At 30.2% G+C, this 12,265-nt stretch overlaps 1 protein-coding gene across 1 annotated transcript; it reads left to right on the top strand.

The window, feature by feature from the left end:
* Window positions 1–9,746: 9,746 nt before the first annotated feature.
* On the top strand, window positions 9,747–11,864 carry LOC105337505 (uncharacterized). Its single transcript, XM_011442232.4, has 5 exons — window positions 9,747–9,860; window positions 10,052–10,109; window positions 10,393–10,571; window positions 10,694–10,825; window positions 11,138–11,864. Exons 1-5 carry the CDS (start codon window positions 9,842–9,844, stop codon window positions 11,563–11,565), a joined length of 816 nt encoding a protein of 271 aa, XP_011440534.4. The 5' UTR covers window positions 9,747–9,841; the 3' UTR covers window positions 11,566–11,864.
* The last annotated feature ends 401 nt before the right edge of the window (window positions 11,865–12,265 follow it).

Below are 12,265 nucleotides of genomic sequence, written 5' to 3'. Positions count from 1 at the left end.
AGTTAATAAATCAAACCGTAATTAATAGTCAGAAAGTTTTTGAGAACACACGGGCATGATAAACAGTCTTTGATGTATACAAGAAATCTTTCGAATTTGTTAAAAAATGCATGTATCTTTGATATTACTTTCATGTTGAAATTATCGGTGTTTAGCAGTTATTGTTAAAATTTCAGAACTATTTATATATTTTTTTTTCAATTTTTACTATCATTTTGATAAAATAATATTTACATAAAAAAATTTTGGTCATTATTTTAGGTTTCGTTATTTTGATATAACATACATGCATTAGTGTGTTTGTCCAGAAATATTGTATATTAAATGTGCATATCGTACATATGTATTTTGAGTTTTCTGCGACTTGCAGCTGTAATAACTGATATATGTAACTGAAATCAATTAACTATGTTACAATACACATATGCATTATATATAAAAGGAAACTTCATTTATTTCAAATGCAAGTCATACAATATCAAAAAAGTTGAAGATAACATTGTTAAGGTGTCTGCTAAAACTATCTAAGCATTAATCTTTCAAATTTTAATGTAGACGTGTCGCATAAATACCTAATGAATACGCATTTCATTTTGTATTCCAATATTATCATTTCATCAAAATTGTTCTATTGAAGACACATATTTTTTTTAAGTTAATGTTGATGTTAAAGGCTTGTGGATGAAATCGAGAATTTCAATTTGATAAGAATTGGAACACATTTACGCAAGTTATTTGGGAGTTACGAAAAATGGCTTGCTATTAAATAGATAGTAGATCATACCAAAGATATAATAGCTATCTAAATTTTCAATAAATAAGACTTACCCTGTCGAGCAACAACTTCCATCCATTGACCATATTAGCATTGAACCAAACACAATTACGAGTGCATTTAACATTTTTGATTTGAGAGTTTTGACTGTAACTAATAATTATCCTTTTTCTTGTTTGGTTCTGATCAATATGACGCAAATACCATTTTTATACAAATTGTCGATATCAGCTTATAGATCAGATATGGCAATGATTTGAATTTTGATTGTGTTTATGCTCTCACAAGCGACATATTCTTTCTTCTTGTGAGAAATTTTAAACTAACATCATTACATACATTGATGTTTTGATATCGTGTAACATGACTGTGAGAAATTATGATTTTACATTTTGGAAAATCCCATGTTTATCGTTTCTTCGTTGAAAATAAAATTTACAATTAGCCTATTATGAATTGAAATACTTCAAATCAATAAAAAGCATTTGTAAAATAAAGGGACTAAAACACGATTTCAGCTCAATTTTTTTGGGGGGATTTTTTGATTTTTCGAATGGTCAATATGGATGTTGTTAACGCTTTGTCAAAAGTTTAAAGTCAAATATCGAGTAATAAGTGAGTTACAGAGATTAAAAGTCTTTGTTTTGTAAACAACGCTTGAGTTCTTTTCCTGTCTACATATATATTGTATTGGTATAATTATCAATGTAATATTGCTTTTTGTTGTTGATGAAATTATTCATGAACACATTGAATCAGTTTTTCTTCTTTGACAAGTTATTTTGTCGAAGAAATGGTAATTTCTTTACTTTACTTTGTAAAACAAATAGAAACTCGAGCTTCGTTTACATAACAATGTCTTTTTTCCGCTGTATCTCGCTTGTGACATGATTTCTAACATTCAAATTTTAGTGAACCGTTCAAAATTCACAAGTAAACTACTTTTTACATAATCATCAATAATAAAATGTTCATCTAAAATCCTGACGAAGTCTATTTAACAACCCTAGCCATATTTAATAAATGTATTGATTTTAAGAGCGTAAAACATAAGATAATTGTTGCACTCTGCCACTTTTGTGACTTTATTGTTAACCAAATTTGGTTAGAAATAATCAGGAAAATGACAATAGATGATTATATAACAATAATTAATAAGTTCATAAAATTATGAATATTTAATTCTTTACCCATAATATTTTACAACTAAAATAATCCATAACTCCCATTACTGATGTAATCAATGATGTGATTGATTAGATAATTTATGAAAAACATAATCCTTGTGGTCTGAAAGCGCCATGCTTAATAAAGAAAAAAGAAAATACACAAGAATTTTTCGTTTTTATAAACATGTTCATAAAAAAGGAGGGTGGAGGGGTGGTGGTGGTTTATAGATCGCTTTGAAAATTTTCAATGCTTAGCTATCGGCGTCCTGAAAGAAGTGAGAACCCACGCTATTAAAATGACGCTCCCAAGATTTTACCACGAAATAAATTCATTGGTTACCTCCGGCGACGTTGATTTTGTATCCATATATGAAGATGCTGTATAACTTTGACAATACCGCAGGAAAGATAACTCTCGCGAACTTAACAGAAATCATCAATATGCATAAAATATTTTAAGAAATCTTAAAAATCATTTATCCATAATTGATAATTTTCAAAATAGACCATTACTGCATAAAGCATTATTTCTCACTCATGAAATAATTAACCTCTATCCGCTCAAAATTGAACCACCTGAGCCCTTCATCTTTCTACAGTAAAACATCACATAACAAATAGGTATGTTGCACTCTGCCACTTTTGTGACTTTATTGTTAACCAAATTTGGTTTGAAATAATCAGGAAAATGACAATAGATGATTATATAACAATAATTAATAAGTTTCTAAAATTATGAATATTTAATTCTTTACCCATAATATTTTACAACTAAAATAATTCATAACTCCCATTACTGATGTAATCAATGATGTGATTGATTAGATAATTTATGAAAAACATAATCCTTGTGGTCTGAAAGCGCCATGTACTTGATTAATTCTAATTAAATCAAGTTCAGACCCCAAGGAGAGAGGGAGAAAATTTTTAGTGGCAAAGTGCATTCCTATACCTTAAAAATGGACTAATATTTGCCAGGATATACATATGCCTTACAAACTTTAGTCCCATCAACATGCAAACACATACAAATACTATTCATGCATGGGTAAGGATATACATATGCCGCACCCAAAAAGATGTACAATGTAACATAATACTTGTAATATATAGTAATCATAGGTAGGAACATACATATGTCTAACCCATTCAAAGCTTTGAATGAAAATAACAACCTTTATTTCAAATTATTTTAACGCATTATAAGTTATCAAGAAATATACATATGTTCCTGAATAACAGTGTATATCCATAAGTTCACAGTCAGTCTTTGCTCTCTCTATACTAGATTAACTGGTCTAATATAACTTTTGAATGCATCTGATTTTCATCGACCTAACAGTCTAATTTTGCTGTCACTCATGCCAATGTCCGCACAGCGCGACACCATGCCTATCCGGAAAGAATGGCTAGTAATGCGACTCATATCCAACTTTGCAAATGATAGACAGTTTTTTAATACCGCCGAAAGTTTACCCCTGGAAACTGGAATATTTGGTACATAACAAAAAAGTGGCCCATTTTGTACTCCTCTCAACTTAATGTAGTCTTCTAGGCATTGAACTGGACAATACTTTTTGTTACTTGCCGAGTGAATAGTGAGAAAAAATGGTTTGCCCATGTGATGTTTATATGTAACAAATTTGATAATTAAATGATCTTGCTGCCTGGAAATTTGATTAAACAGAATTAAATTTTTGTTAATTACCTTTTGACATGATGTTATTTCCCCAACTCTCAAGAATCCATAAAAGGCCAACAAAAACATTGCTTTAAACAAGGCCTTTTCAAATGCATTGGAAACTGTAACTGGTAAAAAGTCACAAATTTGATGCAAAATATTTTTTGTAATAGGTATTCTAACATCTTGTGAAGGTTTAAGTTTGCGTGTTGATAAGAGCAATTTTTGTATTAAAAAAGACGAGCATGGATCCCCAAAACTATTGAGCTTATGGATGTAACTAATAGCTGAGAGATATGATGAAATAGTTGTTGCAGCATAGTCCTTTGAAAATAGGTAGGCAACATAATATACCAATATGTGTTGCTTCACTTGGAACTCAATAATTACCTCGTATTTCTCGGCAAAATCTTTAAAAACTGTCCAAGCATGAGAGTACGAAGCTAAAGAAGAATTAGTAAGGCTCGCATCCAATAGTCTTTGTATGTCACCTCTTAATTTGGAAATGGCGGTAGTGGAGATATGTTGACTGAATTGCTGTCGGCCCAGGCTGCCAGTTGTAAAAACTGATTTACCTTTGAACGAGAAAGACAATCACATAGTAAATTTTCTTTTGAAGTCAAATGCTGAGCTTTAAAATGAATATTAAACTTCAAGCATATCAAGACCAGTTTTCGCAAAAGAAACATGATGTGCTTATCTTTTGCTGTTTGTTTATTAATGACATGAACCAGTGCTTGATTGTCTGTGTTAAACAAAATGCACTTATTAGCCATATATTTTGACCAGACATCAACAGCCAAAACTATTGGGTATAATTCTAAAACTGCTATGTTCTGATTTCGCCAACTGTCATTCCATTCTCCTTTGAACCACTGACTACCAAAAATCCGCAGCATACCCCACAGCTCCAGATGCATCTGTATATAACCTTAGTTCAGTTGAACTTAACCATATATCTGGGAAAAACATTGAAGAACCATTAAAATTACTCAAGAAATCATACCAGACACTTAAATCCTCCTTAACTTGTTTCGTCATCCTAATTCTATAATACTGCTTTTTTACTCCAATGGTCAGATCTATTAGCCTCCTTAAAAAGGCCCTGCCTGGCAACACTACATTACAAGCAAAATTCAATAAACCTATAATTGACTGCAGCTGCTTTAATGTTAATTTCGATTGTTCCATCGCAAACTGGATTTTGTTGACACACTTTACAATTTTTTCCTTTGGTAATCTGCATTCCATTTTTGTTGAATCCAATTCATAACCCAGGTAATTTATAACTTGGTTAGGACCACATGTTTTTTCAAGTGAAATGGGAACCCCAATATCTGAACACATATTCAAGAAAGATTTAAGCTTGTATACACATTGAGTTGGCGATATATCCACAATGATAAAGTCATCGAAAACATGTGATATACATGGTATACCAAGTTTATTTTGTGCTATCCATTGTAGGGCTGTTGAGAATCGCTCAAATGTTTTACAAGATGAACTTAGACCAAACTGCAAACCACATGGATTATGTTTTTCATAAATTATCTAATCAATCACATCATTGATTACATCAGTTATGGGAGTTATGGATTATTTTAGTTGTAAAATATTATGGGTAAAGAATTAAATATTCATATTTTTAGAAACTTATTAATTATTGTTATATAATCATCTATTGTCATTTTCCTGATTATTTCAAACCAAATTTGGTTAACAATAAAGTCACAAAAGTGGCAGAGTGCAACATACCTATTTGTTATGTGATGTTTTACTGTAGAAAGATGAAGGGCTCAGGTGGTTCAATTTTGAGCGGATAGAGGTTAATTATTTCATGAGTGAGAAATAATGCTTTATGCAGTAATGGTCTATTTTGAAAATTATCAATTATGGATAAAAGATAATATTACTATTTATGGTAGTTTATTTCTTACTGAAGAATTATTTTTCATCCAATTTCACTTTATCAAAAAAATAACAAACTAGTTTGCTAAGAACACAGAGACAATTTTCCAATTTTATTGCAAAGCATACATTTTATTATTTCAATTTTTATATATTGTAATGTTGTGCCATTGTATCAAGGATATCATAGCAACGACTTAGTAAATTAATTTGATACGGAAGAAAAACCGAGAGCGGATTTTATTTAGATAAATTATTGAAATAAAAAAAAGAAGAAATTTCAGAAGATTGACGTTTAAATGGGGACATCATCGGTTGTATTTGTACCCCCTAAACCATATTTTTATTTGAATTTAGCGAGATTCGAGAAATACACTTTTCCGGATTCTATTTCTCATTAAAGGTTTTCTAGACTGAGGCGAAATTGAAAAAAAGTCAATGTTTAAATAGAAAAAAAATGATTAGACTTTTCAAATGCAGAATAATTTTTATACTTTTATTTTTCACTTGCATGCAAACAAGTTAGCTATTAAACAGTTCTTCAATCACGAGATACGTCTTGTTTCACAAATGCTTTTATCATCATAAAAAACCACATTAACATAAAAAATCCGATCGTTTTGATAACGAAAAAAGTAGCAATTTTATTAACAGATAAAATTTACAACGATGCATTTGGTCTGTGTGAAGCGCACGCAAGCTTACGAACTTTAACAATGGCTGAGCAAATAAAAGATTCGAACTATTTCTTTCTTTGATCTATGAAACTTCTGTCGTCATAATCGAGTAATTGTCATGCCAAGTCAAGGTCTTTGTTAACTGGCTAAGTACGTTAATTATAATCGAAATGTCTAATATACATTCTGTATAATCGGAATAACCATATCGAAATAACGACGTCTGACATTTTCTACCACGATATTTGGTACTTTACAATTTCAACAATTACGCAGATATTCCTTTGACATTAACTCCACTTTTAGATGTCATCGAACATGCTTCATTCGACATTGTTTTGTAATTTAATGGAATTACAATATTTAAAAAGGTCTCAAATTGATATTGTTTTAAATTTTTAAGAACTTTATATATGGCAAATATAATGAATTGTTAATACTGATGCTATGTTGATAAAAACCGCATTAGATGGTGTGACTTCACAGAATAAAAAAAATTAAAGTGATGAAATCGATAGTGATATCTATGTGTAAATGTACTGAATAATAAAGAAGTTAACATAATTATTATTAAAGCAGGAGACATTTAGTGGTAAATCTTATCCATACAGATCAATATGTTTTGTTAAATTCGATTGTTTAATTATTGATTTTCATATTCTAACAACAATACATACATTTAACCATAAAAACATTAGAGATGAATGACTATTAATTTACCTAATGCGTAGCCTTCCAAATTTATTTTGGGCCCCAAATGGATCTAAACTCTTATTGTCGTACTCTTTCATCAGCTATTAAATATTTATTCAGTATTACTGATTTATCTTAACGGGAAAAAACTTAACATTTGGAGTATGTCAACTAAATTCTTGGGAACAGATTAAATGTAATTTTCTTTTTATATGAAAAAAATGACAATAACAAACTGTCAACCATCTCAAAAAACCATAAAACGAAATATAAGTTCAATGCAGAGCAACATGGTCCTTTAAACCTTAAAAAAATAGAGGTAGGATCAGATGTCATGAAGGAGGAAGCATCTTCTGCTGACCGGTCACAGCCGCCGTGTGATCCCTGTCGTAATTGTGTAAAAAAATCCCGAAAAGTTCCGTGGATAATTAGGTGATTAATCATGGTCTAACAATTAGTACGAAAAACATGAGTCAGCATGCGATCAAGTGGAAGATTGTATTTGCTGACAAGGTCGTTGTATCTACAATAGAACTTACGAAAAGATGACTTCAAGCGAGACTGTGGATAGTCCTGTTTTAACAACTTGCTTGTCACTAGCTTGCCTCGCCCTAGAAACTGTTCATTCGAAGAACATGCTCTTGTCAATCGAAACATATGAACATATTTTTGATTAGCATTTGATAACTTCAAATTTGTTATTAAAAACAGCAGACATTATATTCAGAGTCTCCTTACAATTTAGTTCCAAATGACGTTTTTGTTTCGAAATGCATTGTATGACTTATGATCTGGTTGTGGTGTTGAAGTTTTAATTTTTGCAATTGCATATTTTCATTTGGAAACTGTACAGAAAACTCGCAACGGAATCGCGTCTGTTTAATGTTATTCTTTATTCAATATTTCCTTTTTTAAGTGTGATCCGATTATCCGTAATACCACTTGCTGACGTTGATGAAGTGGTACAGAAAAAATATCGTCTGTGATAAAGAAAGTTCTAAAAAGTTCTTTTAAAATGACTTTGTTTAACATTGTATTATTGAATATTAAATATAGTTTTATTAATGATTCTATTTTTAATCGAGAGGCATATCATAAATGAAGTTCTATTAACGATTTAATGGAGAAGCATATCATAAATGTGCTTTCATTTTTACTGATACATTAATTAAGAATTCCTAATTCTAACCTAATTGGACTTAAAAAATGGAAAAAAAAATAATAGAAGGATCCCTGCTCAATTCTTGTTGTATTTCAAATGACAAATGCATTATGTCACAGGCGTATGTCCTGTTTATTTGAGTTGCCAATGGTTTGTGTATAAATCATGAAAGCAAAAGACACACGCATTCAGCACCTTTTCAATTATTACGTCACAAGCAATATACAAAGATAAGAAATTCTTATCTTATATGAGTAATCATTTAGTCCTCAAAGTTAAATGTTTTTTTTCATTTTGTATCAATACGGAGCGATGTTTAGTTTTAAAATTGATTTGATGCTATTGTTTACCTAGTTTTGGGAAAAAGACACACATTGGTAAGATCTTTTTATATTGTCGCATGTACGATCGGAATTTATGTTGTATCACTTGCTTTAATATGATACAATTAAATTCGATGTATCAAATCAATCGAAACTTTGTTTAAAAGGCCAGCCAGGTAAATGGTCCCCCTTTTTGAATGCAACTTAAAATCGTTTGCTTGAAATGCTGATATGTGCTGTGTTTATACATATGCCATAAACCGTATATTATCAATTCCTATGCCGTAAATGAAATTCGTATTTGGAAAGAAAAGCAATTATTTTTTAAACAATTTCTATTTCACAGACCATGCCAGGACGTACAATGCAATTTAGCGTGGTAATGTGTATAACTGTTTCGTGGAAGATCTCTTTATACGATTGCGTAAGTATTACTTCTTCATTAAAATATTCTTATATAGTTAAACGAACCTATTTGTTTTCAGTTTGTGTGTATTTTGTTGTTGTGTTTTGTTGTTGTATTTTTGTTATAATTGATAATACATTAAAAACAAATACAATGTCAATTGAACAATTAACCATTAACATTAACCTTCTTCACAATTATCAAAATAAGCTGTACAATGTAAATAACTGGTGATTATTATTAGCATTTTTTTTTCGTAAGTTCATGGATTGCAATAAACTTTTACAAAATATTACGCCATGTTTTTGTGCATTTGAAAAAAAATATTTCAAATACTAGTACTAATTTTTATGGGTGGACTACCTGAAGTGAAGGGTAAATATTTTATTCTTGCATTGTAGACCACTTTTACAGTAGTTAATCGAAAAAATGAAGAAAAAAAAGATATTGAATAAAAGGAAAAATTATGCCAATGCTCAAAATATACACGTACATGATACACAACTTTTAAAATTAAGATACAGGTACAGGTGACAGAATTTTGTCCAAGGAACAAGGCAGAGTGGGTTAGAAGATCAAATGTCTTCAACTGTACTAATAGTAATAGCTACATGTGTCTTCCAAATGAACAATTGACGGACCTTGTGGAGTTTTGTTACAATGGCTCTCCAACACCTATTAATTCAGGTTAGAAAAGAATTAAATAAAGGGTTCTTTTAGTTGCTATATGTGATCATTTTTGTTTCAGAATAAAATAATATGTATGATCAGGTTATTTATTATATGAATTTGTAATATTTTTCTTTTGGTGAGGTGGGGAATTTTAGAGCTACACAAAATCATCAAATTAATAAAATAATAATTATAATACAGTATTACAATGTATATTATTCTTTTGATGTGGTGGACAACATAAGCGTTACATGTAACAATCAAATTAATATATTTATTGCAGGCGTGTGCTTGTTTTTGGATGAAAAGGGTATTGGTCTGGAACCCTACAATTGTACCAACTTTACATGTGGTTGTCCAGATTCAATTTACTCCATGAATAACATATACAAATGTAAGATTGATTTGTAATTGAAGAAAAAAAGATGAATAAAGCATAATGTTTTTAATAATATTTTAAAATATAAGGTATCCTTTCTTCGTAGTTTTGTGTGTTTGTACTGAAATATTTGGATGGTCATTGAGACCCTTTCTTTATGAATCCTAGAGTGTATTTAATGATTCGCTGTCATGTTCATTTTTTAGATCCAAACTGTGTGTCCGTAAGTGAAGGGTGCTTTCTTGCTGATTTGTCTTGTAAAAGGTAGGATAAACAAAGATTTTAGCGGTATGTCATTTTAGTGGGTTTTTATCCCCCTTCTTTGAAAACAAGTTGTAAAAAGAGCAACAACAAGTTCTGCATACGTTAATATTTACAAATAATATAAGCATATAGATACTTTCAACAAAATTCATGTACATTGATACTTTAGAATCATCAATTTTTATACGCAATCAAACATAGTATATTTTGTACATTTTTTTTTCAAAAGTCGGTTTTTATTTCTGAAATAACCAGGGTGTGTTTACCTTTCTTTTTCATTTAGAAACACTTCTTCACCCACCTACACATCAAGCGTAACATCTATGTTTACTATAAGCTCAGAACCAACATCTGGCAATGATAAGAATATGGATGACACGGCCTTGATAGCTGTCACACTCCTCTGTGTATTGCTTATGATAAGTTTGGCGGTCACTTTTGTTTTACTTTGTACCAAAAAATGTAAGAAATAAATGTAAATTGTAAAAATGGCAAATAATAGTTAAATTGATTGACAGTTTCTATGAGTACACACACCAACAATTGATATATTTTGATATAATTATAATTATATATATTTACAGCCTATTACAAGTTCATTTTTCGTAATCGACCCAAAGCAAAAAGTAAAGAAAACGGTGATGAAATTGAATGTCATGAAATTGTATCATTAATGCAAGGCAGAAATCAGGAAAATGAACTTTCGAATGAAACAGGTATGTACATAATCTACATTGTTTTCCCCTCTGATACACCATGTGTTGTTTACTCTTTCATTTTTAAAAGCATAGTAAAAACATCGAATCTCGTTGTTGATAAATTGTATCAATATTGTAAATTTATGTGTAGACTTTTCAATAAAGTAAAATAAAATATATTTTCCCCTTAATTTTAACATGTTTTAGAAATATTGTTTAACAATATATTTTTATTTTATTTTTTTTCTATAAACACATCTGCACAAAATACGTCAATTCTGACATACATATACTGTCTTTGTTTTAAACATCAAATCTCTGCAGAATTAGGGAACAGAAAGGAAACAAAAACTCAGTCGGATAAACTAATTGTTGGTCCAGCATTGAGTTATCCAAAAGGACAAGACAGCATCACCACTGATAGTGGTATTTCCATCTCTGGTGGACATGGTCCTCTTCATATTGCTTGTGTTCGCGGGCATGAAGACACAGTGAATGCACTGGTACAAAAAGGAGCGTCTATCAATGCATGGGATAAAGATGGAAAAACTCCTCTTTACAGAAGTTGTGAAAATGGGCATGTCAAAATAGTTCAGTTGTTACTGAACAATGATGTAAATGTCAATCTCTGTGATAAAGATGGCTTCAGCCCTTTATATGCAGCGTGTCAAGAGGGCTATCAGGACATAGTGAAACTTTTACTAGATAATAAAGCAGATCCTAATATGATGTTGGCAGATGATACCAAAAAGTTGTAATGATTTAAACATATTTATGTTAATTGTAAAATTCCGTGACTTTAAATCTTTTTTACATATTACAAGTAATGATTACTGCATATTTATGAATTTGTAAGATGCCAGAGTTAATACACCCGAAACATTTGAAATATATGTAAATTAGAACACTTTAATGAAAAAAAATAAAAATCTAAATTCACCTTTTTTACTGAAACATTTAAATTTTATATTCTTTAGCTTTGTCTGTTCATGATTTGAGTTCTCGCTTTCCTACAACTTTGAAAAGGCGGAAAATGTTTAGGTACACATTATTAATATATTTCAATCAAGTGTTTAAACTTACTCAATGACGTTATAGACTAAAATGTTTTTACAAAGATGAAATGTATCAGAAGAAATATGTAGATAAACCAGTGGTAAACAATTTTTACTAGTCAGAGTAAGTGCAGATTCGTTTAATTGTGCCGAATGTGTTGAATAATAAATCATGTTTAGAATAGTTTTGACAAAAACCAACCTTATCATATTTGTAAACGTATTATTACATATTTTGCATTATTCTAAGACTTGTATTTATCTTTATAAGTATGCTTATCTTACTTTGCCAAATGCTTGGTTATTATTGAACCCAGTAAACCAGTTTCCTAGTAAATTGGAGTTTTGTCTGGTCCGACAGTCCACCGGTTAAAAAAAAACTTTACCATATATGTCAAAAATA

This window comes from Magallana gigas, chromosome 10 (assembly GCF_963853765.1).
Source record: "Magallana gigas chromosome 10, xbMagGiga1.1, whole genome shotgun sequence".
Classification (NCBI taxonomy): domain Eukaryota; kingdom Metazoa; phylum Mollusca; class Bivalvia; order Ostreida; family Ostreidae; genus Magallana; species Magallana gigas.
This window is presented reverse-complemented; position numbering and strand designations above follow the sequence as displayed.